A 19,471-nucleotide genomic window follows, 5' to 3' on the forward strand; every position below is an offset into this window, starting at 1 on the left:
GCTTTGCCAGTTATTTCCTCTCTCCCATTGAATTTTAAGATCCTTGAAGACAGAAACTATGTCTTAATCATGCCTCTGTCCTCCAAAGTGCCTCTCACAGTGTCTTCCACATGATAAGCACTAACTGCGAATGAATGAATGAATATTATTTTGAAGATCATATGGATGTGGAGCATCAGGATCTTTGCCACCTCAGGTATACTTGGCATGGTGGGTGGTATCTAATATTAATATTTCACTGTAAATAAGTTTGTGGTTTTTCATCTGTACATATTTTAAATGGCACTGAATCTTTTTAAAAATGTTTTGTACACAAAGGTGGTAATGTTTTTAAGCACTTCCATTAAATCATGAACTCTTTGGAGCAGGAATTGTATCTTCATTTCCCAGATACTTTTTTTATGTATCAATCACCAGTGGGAAATAAAAATACTCATAAACTATTATTCAGATAACTTTCACACTTATACATACACATCACTGCGTGAGCCGGTCAGTGTGTGAATCTGGGTCCATATATGCATATATATTGGAATGGTGTAAACACAGTTTGTCTTGAATTTGGATATGCTATAAAGGAAGCGATTTATCCTGAAAAGAAAGAACCATAGCTGGCAAGTCTTTGATATAATTTGAAGTCTTAGTAGGTCCCCATCTTGTCCCTCAGTATTACCGTTGTACAAGAGCTCCCACTGTGTGTGCCTGCATCTTGCTTTCTGCTGTCCTTGAAGGAACTGATAAGGATAATTACCTGTATGGAGGGGGGGAGCCAAAAAGGCTGCCAAGTACAGTCACAGAATCACAAGCAACTAGAGCCAGAAGGGGCTGGAGGATGAGTGGGTCCAGGTCTTTTGTTCTACAGATGAGAAAACTGAGACTTACGTTCATGTTCTTGCCTTTGAATCTCATGGTGCTTAATCTTTGGGAGCCCGAAATCAAAAAGGAGACCTCACATATTAAAGGAAGCACAGTATAATGGCTGTTTTTCCTCTGAGGGTCATTTCTAACCGCAGTGTCCCAGAACACACCTGTTGGATCCCAGTCAGAGTCTAGTAAGTGCATACTTATTTATACCATGAATGACATCATCCATCCATCTTGGGAGCAACAGTGCTTACCCCCACAGGTTCTCAGCGGTTGCTGAGAGGTCCCCTGATTTCCTCGACCTCTGTGTGTCTTCGATCCTTGACCTTTAAGGCTCCCTGGTGCCAGAATGTCTACAGCTGGAGGATCAAAGACCCTCAGAGGAAAAATCCATTCTTAAACAAGATGAAGACAGAGTGAGTTATTAGGAAAACCAGCTATATGCCCCAGAGCCCTGTTCATCTGGAAAATGCCTGAACTATATCCCAAGTATAAACATAAAGCCCTAAGACCTAAACACAGCTCAAGTCAAAGACAGAGCTGATATTAAGCTTGGGTCTCCTGCCTGCCAGTCCAGAGCCACATTTCTCCTGCCCTCTAAAAGGAATCTATTTGCCTGATGCAAAGTAAGTGCTCAATAAATATCTTAAAATAGGTGAATACATGAGATGACCTGTAACTAAAGATACAAATATAACACAATTGTAAAGATAGGAGCAAAAGATAAAGTGGGGATTACAAGTAAACAACAGGGTTAGATATTTTTAGTTTAACTAGTTTCCTGGCAGGCAAGGCAAAAAGGGCAATGTACAGGGCTTCACCTAGTTTTACTGTGTCAGAGGACATAGACTTCTAGATCAGCATATGCTTCCTTCACATTTCTTTCTCTGGGAGAAATGACTCATATGTGAAATCTTCCTACTACACCAAAGCATCATTACACCTTGAGGACATCTGTAGAATATTCCTTGTTTTGTTGCCAAAGTGATTTTTGCAAGAGTTTTGTAGTCTCCCCTCAAGTGTGGTCACACAGTCTACTCAAAGAGAATAATGCCATTCTGATGACCACTCCCTGGCTGCCTGAATGTGCTATTTCTTCACAATCCTCTGCCAGGACCCACTATTTAAGCTGAACCTCAGAGCATTCTTCAAATATTTACTAAGCCCTCTCTAGTTACCGATGTCCTTCCTTCACTAAGTCTCGTAGAGCTTGATGCTGGGATATTTTTGCAAACTACTATACTTAGCGCAGCATATAATCCTTGGTCATGTTATCTCAGGCGCCCCCCTTTAAGAGTCCCTCAACAAATGAAGTAACCTGAGTAGAATAAAATCCTTGTTGATTGATGGATCCTAGCTTTGCCGCGCACTCAGCCCAATCTTGCTTTACAGACCATGCTTGGGCTCCCTCCCGCCCACTCCATTTAGGCATTGTCTCCTATTTATGGACAAACTCCATATTTCCCTCCTGTTGTTCTCTTTGTCTCTGATAGCATTCATCCCCCTATCTGAAGCCATAATTTAATTTTGAGCTTCTCTTCCTCATGAAATCTAACAAACCAAGCATGTGAGGGCTTGCACACTTTAAATTCACTTCTCACTCTGGCATTTCTTTTAGTTCTAGAAATTTAGCCATGACCATTCCTTTTGATTCCTTTGCTCGTGTGAGAAAACTAAGACCCCTTCCCCCTAAAAAAGGTAAAACAATTTGATTTTCAGTTCTTTGCCTGTTAAAACTTTGTTTGGGTGTTTGTTTTCTGTATCATCTCTATCTTGTGAACTGGGAGAACTAGTTCCCAATTCTTGGGTACCCTATTAATATCTATTAATAATAGTAACATATTCTTAAAGTGAAATGTATCATCATTTATTTTGTATCCTACATCACTTTGAAAGGAGTTCATGAATAAATAAGTAAATTGGGGTCATTTTAAAGTAAAAATGAAATACATAAAATATTTTGGTCACTTGAATTTTTCAAGGTAAAATTGTAACAGAATTTTTTTCATTATTCTAATTCTGTCTTCTTATAGCACAACCATTACAAATACCTTCTTTTACCTACTAATTCTGACAACTCTTTCTATTAAAACTATTTGTTTTAATTCTATACTTTAAAATTTTTTAAATTTTCTTTTAAATTGATACTTTCTTTTTAAAGAACCACGACAAAGTAAAGAATGTATCCACTTAGGTAAGTTCCCTCTTGTGTAGAGTGGGAAATGGGCAATGAGGGTCCTGAGCTCATAAGAAGATTTATAGAATGGAAAGACAAGCAGGTCTTTGTAGGAGCTTCTGCAAACAGGAGATGTGAGAGGTGCTCAGAACAAAGAAGGGGTCATCCTTGAAAAATACAGGAAGCTTTGATCTTTCTCCTTGCCTAGAGCAAGGTGAAAGGGTAGTCTTAAACAAGTCTGATCTGTGTATTTAAGTTAAACAACCTTTCCAACATGTATGGGCAAGCGGAAGGGCTATTCAAGTGGTAAAAAATACAGGCTCCAGATTTTGTGGACAAATTCTCCAAGTGTAAAATAAACTCCTTCCCCCCCTCCCCAAAGGCTTAACTATAGGAAATAATGAATACTTTGAAAGGGAGTGATTGGATAGTGTCAGAGTGCAAATTTGGCAAAGTAGTAAAACCTCAGTAATTTTGGAGATGTTATATTCTCGCCTGTAACTTCAAGTTCTATACATCTTCCTAGGCTTGGTATGCTGCTAGCCTTATACATAACCACTGATGCCTTTGACAGATCTGCAAAACAATGATTCATTTACAAAGCCTCCCAGCATTAAAGGGAACACTCTCAGAATAATGAAGGAAAGGAGAGCTAGGCTTGTGTTTTGACTCATCCCGGGGAAATGGCCTAGCCTTTCAAATATTTGTTACTTTTTCTGCAGATAACATGTTTGTCTCAGCAAGGTCCATGCAGTTACTGTGTAATCATTCACAGAAGCACCCCAGATTGTAAATGCTGGCATTTAGCCATTGGACTGCCATAGAGAACTTAAATCTGTTTGGCACAATATCTTGAAACATTGTTTCTATGCATAAATCCATCATAGATGCTAGAAATTTATGTTTTTTCAGTCATAATGTTTGATTTTTCTTTTCTTTCTTCCTTTTTTTTTTCCCCAATAGGAATACCTCACCCCTGTTTACTTCCCCCCTGAAAGTAAAAGTGATGACTTAGTACTAATTTTGTTTTGAAATAGACAAAGAAGCGTGTGGAGGAGCTGTTCCTTTCTGTCCTATCTGCAGTCATTGCTACGTGAATTCTGTAGATCCCAGGAGGATCAAAGTAAGAAGACAAGTAGATGAAAACTAACAAAGTTCCAAGGCTGGCAATTCAGTCCCTTGCTTATGAAGTCCCTAGAAGGGGATGGTAAAGGGAATGGACAGGCAGTTCTGGGCAGCATCCACCAGCCATCCAGACATGAATAGAGATACAGGGCAGAAGCCCAATTATCCAAATCCAGTCACCAGGCCAGAGATGGAGAAGCAAGGGCAGTTTAATGTGCAGTCTCAGTGTATGGCCAGAGCCCTTAATTCAAGTCTCTAAACTGGTCATAAGAGCAGGGCTGTCTGCATGTGGAGGCCAGTAGGGCCACTGCCATTATGCAATGTGCACAAAATCACTTGTTCAGGCTGGAACCTAGCCCAGGGAGCTCCTGTTCACCCAAGCCATGTGCCTTGCACAGGTGGGATTGACTCATTGGCAACATATTTTTGTTAAAAAAAAAAAAAAAAAAAAAAAAAGTTCCCCATCTGCTTGGGGTTATCCATCTAGGAGGCTCATTTGGCCCAGGACTTACAATCAGGCAAATTTTCAAATTTACACTTCTATAGATATCTGCAAAGATGATATGCCTGCAGTCATACAGATACCTCACATTGAAAGCAGAGGACTTATTCATCATTCACCTAAACTGTTGACTCATTACAAGGTCATCTGCCACTGGTTATGTGATGTTGTATGAGTTAGGAAAAGATAAATGCAACTTTTTACATGATGCAAATATTCCACAGTTTTTAATTTGGGTCACTAAGTTTTAGCATACCTTCATTTTTAAATATACAGAACTGTTAAAAGAATGGAAGTAGACTGGGTCCCTCTCTCTCTCTCTCTCTCTCTCTCTCTCTCTCTCTCTCTCTCTCTGTCTTTCTTCCTGCCCCTCTCCGCCCCCCAAACCTCTGAGAAGCTCCAACCAAGGAACAGAATGGAAGAGGCAGGAACTGGAGGCAGGCAGGGCTGATGCCTTCCACTGCAAACACTGGGGCTAACTGTAGCTGCCTGTCATCTCTAATCAGTTTTCCTCGAGGAAATGTCATTGCTTCATTGCATTGCAAGAAAATGAGTCATAGTGTGGGGCCCTGATCCATTTCCTGACTTTTAACCTGACTCTTGTAACCTTTTTCAGTTGTACTGCACCCAGAGAAAATGAAACACATTGAAATGTAAAGGCCAGCATGTCTCATAAAGGCCTTTGAGACCCTGGGGTAGGGTTGACTCTGCATATATATTAATGATCAAAATACAGTCTTGTTTGGGTGTCACATCCTGGATATGGCAGGGACCCAGTACCTAGGAAATGGAAAGGAAATAGTCTTCAGGATGTGTCTGCAATTTCTTGGCAGAAATCCTTCCTTTTCCTACATGGTGTATAATTACTAATGACAATGTTAAATTTAATTAAGATGCCTTGCTTGGTTTTTGTTCTGGTGGTGGTTTCTGTTGTTAAACTCCGTGTGAAAACGGATAGTGGTCGCCACACTAATATTTTAAATCTTATGTACTGCATCTGTGTCTCCACGTCTTAGGATTGGTTACAACCCTAGCCCAAATGACATTATGAAGCTATTTCCTGGAATGTCAAGGGCTGAAATTGCCCTGTCAAGAACGACTCTGTTCTTTCAGGGATTTCAGAGAGCAAGGGCTCAAATTGCATTCTTGCTCTGTTATTATAAGTTTTTTCTCTGCCAGGAAACCACTGGTCTCGGATAATTTGCATATATCCAATGAGAGTGACCTACTGTTCTATGGAGGTTTTCAAGATTGCATGACAGCATCGTGGAAGAATCTCATATGGGGAAAGAGGATTTTCCCCCCCTTTTCCTAAGCCCCATTTTAAATAGTTTCCTTCCCACAAGCTGATGTATCCACATTCAAGGAGTTTACCCAGCCCATTTTCCTGCGTCAACCCCTGTTGCTAGTTCAGTAACATAAACAGCCACATGAAACTGGAAATAGGCTGTATAAAGGTGCCTTATTCCTTCCGGTCTGTAAAGCTGACTATTTTGGCCCACGATGGGGAGAATTAACCATTTAGTTCTCCCAGGCAAAGGCATAGCAAATGTCCCCTCATTTCTTTGTGACTGGAAGAGCTTGAAATAACCTTGCCTATGTCTCGGTATCGGAATATAGTTTTTAACTTTATACATGGGATTTCAGTTAACTTAAAGCATTCTATATTACACGATTTCACTTGCAAACACAAACATTAGGTATCCATTTGGTATTCTCAGAATTGTGCACATTTTTCCAAGAGCTTTTTGCCATTGTTCTGGGAAGCAACTATTGGACTTCACTGGCCTTATGACCAGAAGTATGTGCCATAATGACCAGAACTCAGACTCTTGATGAAATTTCCAAGTATCACCTGAAATACTAGCACAAAGTAGGATATTAACAAGAAAATAAAACATAAGTAAGTAAACAATTGGGGTGCCCAATACTAAGTGAAGATGCTGAAATAATATTAAAACTTAAAACTTGTCAGACATTATGCTGACAAGTTTGAAGTCCTTACTTGTGTAATTGCCAGGCCCAGGATTAGATTCTTGTTACTCCATTAAGTGACAGATAAACATGGGTCAACTGAAGAGCCAGTGACTGGGAGGCATGTGCAGGATTTCCAGACAGCAACCATTGAGCTACATGTCTTTGAACAAATTACTTAGTGTCTCTTGACATCAGATTTTGCATCTGTAAAATGAAGGCATTTAATATTTATGTTTAAATCATTATCTAAAATGTTTATTCTAAACTTGTCCATTCTCAAATGAGTGAACTCCATGTTGACTGACAGTCAAAGACATCCAATAATAAATGGTGTTAAATGCATCTATAACATCTGACTCTATTTTTGAGTATTCAGGTTGTCTTGCACTTTCTGCTGTGTGCATTACTGAGTTCTCTCAACAAGTCTATGAATTAATGATTCCCACTAGCTCCATTTGACCAGGAGGAAGCAGGCTTAAAATGATAGAGGGTAGGAATCTGCATCCAGGTGTTTTTTATTCCAGAGCCCTCCCCATTTTCTGCCACATTACGTCGCTGTGTCTCAGACTGAATTGTGCATCAGAATCACTTGTAGGAAGGTTTCCTGGAATGAATTGATGAGATCTAACCCATTTCCAGTTCTTACAAATTCCCAGATGATGCTGAGGCTGCTGGTCTGGGGTTTATAATTTGAAGTCCACTGTACCACACTATAAAGACCTACTGATGAAAGACCAAGACAGAGAGAATATAAGAAGCAGATCTCCCATCCAACTAAGAAAAACCTCCTACATTTAGAGCCACTCAGTAACTGAATGGGGCTACCTCTTGGGAAGGATTATACTGTAAGGGGCACATAGATCTGGGACATTTGATGAGAAGTTGATCGAATAGGTATGTAAGGTCCTTCCTAACTATTTGTTAATGATTCCCAAAGACAAGAGATAAGGAGGCTAGGGGGGAGGGTCGTGCTCCACCTGCAGGAGACCCCTCTCAGTAGGATCACATTTAGTGTTTTAATTGTGCCTTGAAGAGTTACAGTCATTTTGGTAATGGCAATGAAGAAAAGCTGAGAAAAATGTTCCCTTCGTTTAGGTAATGTGGAATTACAGTTTAATAAAATACCACACAGGCAACAAGAAAAAATATAAATAAAATATTCACTCATTGCAAATTTATATCCTAGATCTTAACATTTTTATTATGACAATTGTATAATTTCAATTTTATATCATATCTAAATTTTAAAATGTTAATAATTAAAAAGGGTCAAGCTTTACAATTTTTATTTCATAAAAACAGAGGAAACATGTTTGAAAAGATCAAAATTATTTTGTAAGTATTTCAAAATAATAAGCACAGATAAGGCAAATTTCAGAGGAACGCAGCTCCAAATTTATTGTCCATTCTTTTGACCCTAGGAAGAAAAAAATAAGGAAAGAAGTGTTTATATCTACAGTTTATCAAAGAAAGTACAGTGTCCCTTCTGACATTTAATGTAGCCTTTTTTATGTCACAGGAGCCCACTGAGGGATGACTCAAATAACAGCATCATGGTGCCACTTAAGGATTTAAGAGGAATCAACAAAGAGCAAAACCGGTGGTCGTGTGGAAGGGGTGTCAGGAAGATATAAAAAAGAAATATATGTGTAATAAAATAACTGGCATAAGCATAAAGCAGGAAGAGTCATACTTTTGTGGGGAACCTCTGTTGAACATTGCTTTTTGTTTTTGTTTTGTCTGGTTTGGATTCATTTGGGGCTTTCAAAAATTAACAGAAAGTTCAAGGGCACTTTCTGAAATTTTTTATTGGCCACCAAGAATTTAAATTCGATTAGAAGTGAGGGGAAGGAAGTCAACATTTCTTGAGCTCCTATCCAGTGCGGTGCTCTGTGTCCAACTCTTTCTAGAAGTGATCTCATTTCATTTTTGCAACGTGTGAGGTAGGGGTGCTCTCCATTTTACCAGTGAGGAATCTTAGGCTCAGAGAGGTTTAAATCTGATTTGTTACTCAGATGGTAAATGATAGAGGAGACAATTAAACCTCAAACTATCTCCCTTCAGAAGTGTGTATTGGATTCTTTATATATCAAAAACAATGGCAAAACAGATCCTCTTCAACAAACCACTGCTTCTTGGCATGGAAATTCAAATCTACTTATTCTCTGTATTCCTTCCTGGAGATTCTTGTATTCTCTGACCATAGTAAATTCCCCATGACATGCAAATTGGTTTTAGACTTGAAATATGCCTGCTATAGGTTTAAGCAAGAGTCTAGCTATGGCTAGGAGGACATAAAAATGACATTTAATATTGCAACCTACTGTTCTTTTGACCCCCATGCTCTTGGTCTCACCTTTCTCAGGCACCTTTTTATTTTTAATTTGCTAGCTAATATATTTGTATTTATAAATAACATACTAGCTTTAAAAATGTTATTTATTCTCTGTCCCTCCTACTTGAATATAGACTACTTTTTTTTTTTTTTTTGGGTCTGTTTTTCTTTAAGGATGCACATCAAATGATTAGAAGAGGATCAGCACATTTTTCTGTAAGGGGCCAGATAATAAATATTTCAGGTTTTATAGGCTCTGTGATCTCTGTCATAACTACTCAGCTCTGCCATTGCAGTGTGAGCGCAGCCACAGACAATGTGTAAACAAGGGAGCATGGCTCTGTTCCAGTAGGACTTTATTTATGGACACTGGAATTTGAGTATGATATAATTTTCAAGTGTCATGAAATTTGGATTTTTTCCCAACCATTTGAAAATATAAAAATTATTCTTAGCTTTAGGTTCATATAAAAAGAGGCAGTTTGCCCTTTTGGCTCATGGACTATAGTTTGCCAACCCCTGGTCCTGAAAATAGTACCTGGTACATAGTAGGTACTCAGAAAATGAAATTTGTTGGGATTGTCCCAAATAGTAAATATTATATTGCTTTATCCCCATGCGTCTCCCACTAGGTCTGCCTCCCATGAAAACAATAACCAGCTAGGTAGCACTGTACTCCACCCTGGGTCTGTAGGAATCTCCGCTGCTAGAGAGCAAAGCCAGTTCTCTAGAACACAGAGCATCTGCTCTGCAAGGGACCTCCGAGAGCATCTGATCAGCACTTCCTAACTGGTGGAAGTCCCATATTCCTGGGAGACTGGGAAGACCTTCACAAAGAAGCTATTGCATCATTTAAAAAGCTTTAGGATGTTGGGGCTGGGGTTGTGGCTCTGTGGTAGAGCTTGCTTGGCATGTGTGAGGCCCTGGGTTTCATCTTCAGCACTGCATATAAATAAATAAATTAAATGAAAGATCCATTGACAACTAAAAGAAAAGTATATATTAAAATTATTTTTGAAAAAACTTTAGGATGTCTACTTCAATTCCTTTTAAAACATTCACAATAAAATAGTTTGTTTTCCCTTTTGATTAAAATTATCTGGGGAGTGTTGGTTTATCTCTCATCTGAACCTAGCTTTGTGCTATGACTGTGTTAAATTAATTTTAATTGTTGACATCACTTAATTTATAGAACCACAATTGTCTTTGGGAAAACACATGGTGTCAAAAACACTGTTGTTGAAATCCCAGTAATGAGAAGCGTGAAACTGAGGATAATTTTGCTAACATGCCTCAAGATTGTCTTCACAGGTCCCTAAGTTGCATTCATCTGCTCAGCATTCCCGTGCAGTACGTCAGAATGTAGCCTATATTACTGTGTTCAAAAGAAAAAAAAAATATCGAAGATCATGCACAGTTTAATTTTTTATTCAGTGAAGTCTAGCAATGTCAAAATATGTTATTTGCATAGAAGAGCTCACAGATATTAACTCAATATTTTCTCTCCTATTGCTATTTATTTAGTTATTTGGAATAGGGTCTTACTATGTTGCCCTGTCTGTCTTCAAACTCATAATTCTCCTGCCTCAACCTCCCGAGAAGCTGGGATTACGGGCATTCAACATCATGCCCAGCCCTTATTTGTTTATTTATTAAAAATTTCTAACATAAATATTTAACCAAACTTTAAATTACATAAGAAACTTCAGTTGATGGGAGGAAAACACATAGTTAAATATTCTAAATTTTAGTCTACTTTGGGCTCTAGATAAAAACAATATATTTCACTTATAAAATTTGTCCAAAAATCATGTTTTCTTAAGCACTAGATTTAACATTAATAAAGTAGAATGCCACTTTGTCAAATGGGAAAAGTAAAAATTTGCCCGATGATATTATGGCAATTATAAAGATTATATTAAATTAAACTTTGTAATATAATCTTTAAAAAAACAAATTTAAACCATAATAATATGACATTAATATTATTATTATTATTTGGTGAATTAGTTTATTATACTATTTATTTTTCAATACTGAAGGAGTTTTGTGAGTTTTTTTTTAGTATGAAAAGGGTTTTAAACCACAAAATGATCTAGTTCATGTTGTTTTATAGATGAGAAAATGGAGGTCCTAAAAATGGAGGATGTGAACAGCTCAGCTTGTTAGTATTAAGCCAAGGTTTCCTGACCAACCAGAAGAGCGTCATATTGCATAACTCTAGGGGCCATCCTTCATATTGTTGTGGTGCCTTTTACAAAGACTTTAAGGAAATTGATGGCCCCAGAGTTGTGAAATGCACAGGCCTTGGCTTTCAGTTATGTAATGCTGAATTGATGAAAATCTTTGTCATTAAATCTTGCTTAGACATTTTTCTGAAGTTTTCAATATACTGTTGTCCCTTGGTGTCTTGGGATGGATTACAGGACTCCCCTTGGACACCAAAGTCTTTGGATGCTCAAGTCCCTGATATAAAATGCTATTGTACATCTGCAATTTTTTTCCAAATGTTTTGATATTAGGTTGGTTGAATCTTAGATTTTTGGAACCCATGAACAAAGTAGGCCAACTGTATTATTTATAAGACCTCTGAGTTCTCAATTTTTTTAGAGAAATTGAAGGGCCAGATTGGGGGAAAAAAAAAAAAAAACCAATAGAGAAGCATTAGCTCACTTAATGAAGTTAGCAAGATATTATAGTTGTTAAATATCAGATCTTATGCTGGGAGTGAGAATCAGAATTGAATTGTCATGGTCTTCACCCTGGAAAGGTTTAGAATCTATCAGGAAGCAACACACCAGAAAATGGTAAGATTGCAGTTTGGGGGTCCTTCACAGAATGCCACGTAGACACAGAGGAAAAAATGGTCTCCTTTGTTCAGAGATGGTTGAAAGGAAAAAGGTCACATAGAGGAAGTAACATAGACAGTCCCTGCTTTGGAGGAACTCACAGTCTAGGAGAGGAGCTGGATACATCTGAATGTCACTGGAAAGAGGTTCGGCTGCATCCTGAGTGTGAAGTCCAAAAGGGATTTAGTCAGGGAGTAATAAGGGCCGATTTGAACTTGAGAGAGCTCATTCTAGAACCTATTTGGAGGACACTTCTTCTTCTTTGGCTTTTGCAAAAGCTTTACTCTTGGAATTTCCTTCCTTCCTTCCATTCCTTTCCTTTCTTCCTTCCTTCCTTTGTGAAGAACGCTTCTTGACAGACAAGACTGGTGACAAAGAAGTCTGAGTAAAGCAAGGAGGGCAGAGCCAGAGCCATCACAGTCAGTACAGAGGGAGGCAGACACTGTCGAGTGGTCCTTCAGAGTTGCAATCATCAGATTTGGTGACAGAGGAAGGTGTGGGGAGTCTAGGATGACTCCAAGTCTCTGGCTGGTCATGAATGCTGGGAACTGAGCTAGAGATGCAGGAAGAGGAGCAGTTGTTGAGGAACAGATGATTGGTTTTCTCATGAACATCTTGAGTACTGTATATGTTTGCAGGACACCTGGAAGTGTTCAGAAAGTAGACAGATGTAAGGCTCGTGAGAGCAGGAGAAGGAACTCAGTCACAGATATGGATACATGAAGCATCAGCCCAAAGAGGATAACTGAGGCCACCAACTTTTAAGAGGTGAGTAGAGTAAAAGGAGCTCTCAGAGGAGACTGAAGAGAAGACATGGAAGAAGAGGAGAACCAAAGAGTGGTACAGGGAAGTCAAAGTGGGAGGGGATTCCATGCAGAAAGTGGTCAACGGTTCAAAGGCTGTGGAGAGGTCAATAAGATGCAGATGGAAGAGGGTTCATTGGGATTGGCTATCTAAAGATCATATGCATGATATGTGGCATATAATATATGCTCAGCAAATGTTGAGAAGTGAGTATAAGTAGTGGGTATTGAATTGAGAGCTTTGGGTTCGTACTCCTTCACCTATCACAGGAGAAATTCACACCAGTGAGCAGAAGATACTCTTGTCAAAGAGGCACTGCTTGTGGTCCAGCACTTTGTAATTCATTGCTTTAAGGGGCAGCTTTCCTTTTCAGTTATGATACCAGGTTTATTATATGATATAAGAGAGAAAAAAACATTTAAAAGCAATATTATTTGCAAATAAATCCATTACCTTTCAATGATATAATGGAAAGTTGTTGTTTTCAAAGATAGCCAACAAGATAATTCTGGGTGGTATGGTATGTCAGACTGAATATTGGGCAAGCTGCTCTGAAGTGGTTCAGGGGGTCTGGGAATCTGCCACTGAGTGGGACACTACCTCACATCTGCAACACGCCCAGCGCACATTGATCCAACAGTAATGCAGCGAGGGAGTGTCCCCAAGGACACAGCAGCCTGGCTTTGGACAGGTGAAGTCAATCATTCCATGCTTTCAACATTTCCCTTAGCACCTGCTTCTGTAGTCTTCCCTCTGAATGCTAATCTTCTCAAATGGAATGAATTTTTATTTCAAATTCACAGACTGAGATCTGGAAAGGTCCTTGGAGGCTGGCTGGCCCAAGCTGTGTTTTAGAGGTGAGGTTTTCCAAGCCCTGCTGGAGGGATGCAAGTGGGGATGAACTGCTGCCTGCCCATTCACCAGTCCCTGTGGGGTCTGCAGGCCAGTCTCCAGAGGAGCATCCCTGTGTGTTCCTCATGCCCACACTGCCTGTTTTCACCCTAATTACTTCCTCTATTTTTCTCCTGCCACTCACATGGGGAGTGAACCCAAGCATCCATTAGTAGCCATAAAATATTCTCCTCTTTAATTAATAAAGTTTAAAATATCAAACCAACAATGTTACCTTCTAAATGGTATTGTACTCCCATATTAGCCCTATTATAATCATTCAGAAACTTTCATCATATGAGCAAATTTCTTTGCAACTTTTTTGTAATTATAGAGAACGGAGGCTTCTGTTTTTTCCTCACAATTCTGCTCTTTTATAAAACAAAAATTTGGCCTGGCATGGCTGTGCACACCAGTAATCCTACAACTCAGGAGGCTGAGGCAAGAGGATCACAAGTTCGAGACCAGCCTCAGCAATTTAGCGAGGCCCCAAGCAACTTCGTGAGATGCTGTCTCAAAAGAAAAAAGAAAAAGGGCTGGGGATGTGGCTCAGTGGTATATGCCTCTGGGATCAATCTCCAGTAACGAAACAAAACAAAAATTTGTTCTTTTTTCAAACATATTCCTTATTTTAAAAAATATAATATATATACTATCTGTTCAACATCCATTCATTAATAATAACATTTTAGATTATGATCAGGAAGCAAGAAAAAAAATAAGTGTACTAGGATATCTGGTATTAAAAGATGAAATTGACTACACATTAGGAGGAATATGTTGAAGCTCCCAATAATTTATAAGGTAAAAATTGACAAAAAGCAGTTCTCAGGATACCAGCCTCTCCCCACCCACCACTCTCTCTATCTAACTTATTTAAATACGTTACAATAAACACTTCAGTCTCATTTCCTCTCACAGTCAGTTGCTATTGCCCTTGGTGTGGTCCCACTGATTAAGTGGAATGCAAAAATACTGGAAAAATAGCTTCCATTTCTAACACATGAAGGTTAATTTTTGACTGTGAGAAGCATGAGAAAGACTGTCCAAGAGAATTGAGAGAAACGTGACTCTATGAGGTAGCCCAGAGCCAGTGAACCTGGTGATACACCCCCCCAGAGGTGATGAGGCTCACCGGCCAAGAACCTCCTCCCCACACTCTGCAAGACCTGAGACCGAATCATTGGCATGACATGGCTATCTCAATCGCTCCATCTGTGAAACGGGCATCATGAGCTTTGGAGAGTGATGAGTGGCAAAGGGGGTAAAGGACTGATGAATAGCAGCCACCCAGAAGGCAGCACTTAATGACTGCTATGACCCAGCTCCATATCACTGCTATTGCAGAGGAAATAAAGAGGAAACAAGAAGCAATGCTCTGCATTTGTGATTATTCTTCTATATTCTGATTGCTTTAGTAACAAATTTGAGGAGACCACATGATAGAATTTATGAGAAAGAAATATGATGGATTCTTACTGCCCTGTTCTATAATTCCATGAGTCCTTCTCGGATCCACCCAGGGGGAGTAGTACCAAGAAATACCAGAAAAATCTACTATGGCCACACCTGAGGCCTCACCAGAACTTTAGGACAAAAATCAGAGATGAATTTGTTTTAAAGTCTATTTAACATCCTGTTAATGATGCAGCAGAAGTCCACTGGAGATCTGGGGCCAGCCTCCTGCTAATCTGTCTTCTGTTTGGAATGACAGGGTGGTCTACTGATCAGTATTTGCCCACATGTTTTTAAATTGCATTTAAAGGCCTTACTTACATCTTTTATGTGAACAAAACATTTGGGACATCTCTCAATTCATTGAAAGAAGTCAAACCACTGCATCACATGACAAAGGGAAAAATATTTTCCTTCCCATTTAAAAAAAATAAAATAAAATAAAACTACAAAACACAACAACGAATAATGAAAGGAAAATAAAAGGAGGCATTCCATGAAGGAGGAGCAGAGTAGCCGCAGGGAGAGCCACAGTGTATCTGCTGTCCCCATTCTTTCTTTTCCCATTACATTATCATTACAGAACTAAGAACGTGGACAGTTTTAGCTGTGCTTTGTGTTTGTGTTTCCATGTTGTGTTTGTTTGTCCCTCTGCTGAGTCCTGAAGCCCACAGGTCTCTTTGGAATCCTGCACTGACCTTCTTTAGTAGGTGGCCCTGAGTCTTTCCCCTGGCCCCTCTCCTTCCTGGGAGCCCCCTGACAGTTGGAGGGCTGGCACACACCTTTGTGCTTATCAAAGTCATCAGATCCTTCTCATCTCTTTCAGGCATTCTCACTGTGGTTTGGGTTGGGTACCAATCGACTGAACAGTGGCACACCTTTCACTGTGTGACCTGTAACAAGATGACCTTGATTCTACTAAAGCACAGGCAGCAAAGAAATAGTAGCTGTGCTGATTCCTTAGGGGGTGCTTGATTCATTCTGGAGACATGTTTTTGAACTTACAGAGAAAAATAACCTCTTAGAAGTGAATATTTTTCATCAAAATATTGATGGTTACATATGGATCTTAAAAAATGGACTCTGCTCTATAATTCATTACAACACAAAAATACCATTTCCCCAAATCTTTCCTTCAACTATTACTTTTTTCTTTTTTACAAATCTTATGACACTTGAATTTCCTGATATACATGCTATGATTTCATCAAAGAATATTCATTTTCAGAGTGACACTTAAAATGCAATTTTTTAAAATAGATTTAAAGTGGGTTTTGTTTTGTTTTGTTTTTGTGGTGTTGGGAATTGAACCCAGGACATTTTAGGTAAGAGCTCTACCACTGAGCTACCACCCTAGTCCTAAAAATGAAAAATTTAAAAGCATTGTCAGTGAGAGAGAGAAGGGAGGTGAAGCAGCATGCTTTAGAATATTTATTATAGTTTAAATTTTTAAAAATATTTTCTTATCACCTTTAGTATATGGGGAGTCTTACAACCTAGCTGGATGTGGGTTGATTATCACTAGAATCTAAGAAGGTGTGGATTTTCTGATATTTTAATAAATGGTACACTTATTTCGCTGCTGGAAATTGTGCCCAAGAGAGCTGAGATTTCTACCTGGTAGCAAAGGTTAGCTCAGACTGTGTGTATACCCCTTGGGCTCAGGGCAGGAGTGTATTTATTAATAGAGAACATCATGTCTTATTATGTCAGCCATTCATCCTCACTAATGAAACATGATCTGCCGCCATTATAGATTAAGCCATGTCAAGTCATCCAAAAAAGGCTCACCAAGGAAACACTGCTTATTAAATTTATCTAGAACTTTTGCCCAAATTAGTGCTGCATTTTATGCAGCCAGGGAAACTGAGACTCTGTCTATAAGTGACACTAAAAGAATCTTACATAAGGAAGATAACTTTTTAAGAAAAAGAAGTATAATTCTGATTCTTAAATTTCCATGACTTTCAGTATTTATTCGGGTGTGTGTTAAAAATAATTAGGTCAAAATGGATTCTACTATCCTGTATACCTAAAAAGAACCAATTTTTAAAAATCTACCTTCTGTGCCCCCATCCCCAGAGTGTCCGACATAGTAAGGCTCGGGTGGGACCCCAAAACCTGGTCTAACAAAAACATGGGTGATTCTGATCTCATTGGTCTACTTTGAGAAATACATTACAGTTGTGTTGGGCCATATATCTGGTTGAGAAGTCACACACCAAGTTGTCCTGAGCAATATTTGCAAAGGCAGAATTTCCAAGTTGGAGAAATTTGCCTATGGCCCCCACTCATCTCCTATCAGTTCATCTTCTGTCTTCCCAATCACTTCAACTGGCCTCCTTGTTCAGTCTCTGGACCTGATTTACCAGGTTCTGCATATATATGTATGTATATGTAGTTATATTTCTCCTTCCTTTCTTCCTGCCGCCATCCCATGTTAAGCATAGGTGTTAGTGTCATGCATAAGGTGACAGCCAGATGTCTAGTAAATTAGACATCTGGCTTATGACTGCCAATACTTCAATGGGGGCTTATGACTGCCAATACTTCAATGCGTGGTTCTCCTAGGCATATATACGTTTTAGCAAAGTGTTCTAGAAAGTGTGAGATGTTCACCCTAGGGGACAATCTCAAATACTAAACTTCCAGATTCCATGGTAGTACAATGAGGGAGGCAATTTTGGTTGACTTGTTTTCAATTCTTGGCAGGTCTTCCTTAAAAAATCAACTCTGTTCCTAAGAATGTACAGGATTTCCTTTGCAGACTTAAGTAGAAGTTGAAGAGGACAGGATCGACCACAAAAGGCATCAAGGGTGCCAAGTTCTTATGTTCCAGCTTTGCTGACTGAGGTGGATAGGATTGACCTGGAAAAACACTGGCTAATGTCGCCCCAATTCACTTTATGCTAATATGATACTGATCTGAATCACAAAGCCAGCACAAGAGTTTGCAATGGGAAACATCTAAAGGAAGCTGTTCAACCCACAAAGGATCAGCATCCACAACAGTCCTAAGAATTCAGAGTCACAAGTCACTTGTGCTGTTCCAACAGAGATACTGATTCAGTTTTCCCAAGGGTCAGGGCTAGCAGAAGGGAAGAGGTTGCAAGGCAGATGACAAGGAGGACCAGGATGAACCTGGCCTGATCAGGAGAAGTAGCTCTGGGTTCCAAATCTGCCCCTATTACTTCTTAGCTGTGGGACTTGGGGCAGGTTGTGTAAGCTCTTTAGACTCAATATATTACCTATAAAATTGGAAACACACCAACATAGAGTGATCACTCTGTTGTGACCATACCATTAGTATTGCTGTTAGCACTCCTGGAAAAAGAAAGATAAACTTGATGTTTGGGTACATAAACCTCTCTATGGGGTACAAGGACAGAATTTCTTCAATACATCATCTAGCCACAGAGTATATATACATTTTGAAGTTCATGGAATAGAGCTAAATTAAGGTATCTGTATTTAACTATTATTTTAAAACATTAAGGATGTTGCTATAATCAATTTCCACACAAAATTCTTAGTATTTATGTCTGTAAGGTACTGGGGATTGAACCCTGGGCCTCATACATGCCAGGCAAATGCTGTATTAGGGATCTGTATCCCCAGCCCTCTATCAGAAATTTTATAGTGTAAAATTTAATTGGATAAAAGAAGGCAAACTATTGGCTTTAATTCAACGTTGTAAACTGCAAAATAACATGGCAAAGCATCATGTAAAAGTTTAGGTTTAAAATTCAAGGTTAGTTTATCTTAACATACAATATTCTGGGGGAAATTTTTTTTCTTACGATCCCTTAAACTTAGAACAAGATAAGGGGATGAATCTTCATTGCTTAAAAAAAGTTCGATGTGCCTTACTTTATTTTTTTTCCAGTTTCTTGAGGAATAAATGACAAGGAACATTGTATTTTACTAATGTAAGGTATACTGTGTGGTGATTTGAAATCAAGTTAGATTACACATCTATCACCTCACATGGTCAGTGTGTGTGTGTGTGTGTGTTGAGTGTTTTGAGAATTAAGATTTACTCTTGCCAAATTTCATGTATACAATATGGGGTTGTTAGCTATAGTCACAATGTTGAACATTAGATCCCCTACTTACTCGTCATCACTGAAAGTTTTTAGTCTGACCAAAATCTCTCCATTTCCCCCAACTTTCAGTCCCTGGCAAAAATCATGCTATTCGCTATTTCTGCGAGTTTGATTCTTTCAGATTCCACATAAAAGTGAGGTCATACAGTATTTGTCTTTTTCTGTCTGATTTAATTCACTTACCATGAATCGAGTTTCATCATGTTGTTGTAAATGGCAGAATTCCCTTCTTTTTTAAGGATGACTAACATTTCATAACACACATATATATATATATATATATATATATATATATACACAACATTTTCTTTATCAATTCATATTGGTTGTTTCCATGTCTTGGCTATTATGAACAAAGCTGCAATGAACATTAGAATGCAGATATAC

At 38.8% G+C, this 19,471-nt stretch overlaps 1 protein-coding gene across 6 annotated transcripts in view; it reads right to left on the reverse strand.

The window, feature by feature from the left end:
- Positions 1 to 1,085: 1,085 nt before the first annotated feature.
- The window catches only part of TMEM212 (transmembrane protein 212), a 31,087-nt gene continuing 12,701 nt past the window's right edge, over positions 1,086 to 19,471 (reverse strand). The window contains exons 4-5 of one of the 6 annotated variants that reach the window (XR_013766403.1): positions 6,673 to 6,848; positions 1,086 to 1,259 (exon numbers count right to left, since the gene is read on the reverse strand). Coding sequence is in view for 5 of the 6 variants with exons in the window: in XM_079155174.1 (XP_079011300.1) it covers positions 12,433 to 12,471 (39 nt within the window). In the remaining variant the exon portion in view is untranslated. Of the gene's footprint in view, positions 1,260 to 6,668; positions 6,849 to 7,904; positions 8,062 to 10,965; positions 12,472 to 19,399; positions 19,443 to 19,471 lie in introns of those variants that run through there. The other 5 variants (XM_079155171.1, XM_079155172.1, XM_079155174.1 and 2 more) reach the window with 5 other exon arrangements.

Source organism: Sciurus vulgaris (genome assembly GCF_902686455.1).
Source record: "Sciurus vulgaris genome assembly, chromosome: 10".
Classification (NCBI taxonomy): domain Eukaryota; kingdom Metazoa; phylum Chordata; class Mammalia; order Rodentia; family Sciuridae; genus Sciurus; species Sciurus vulgaris.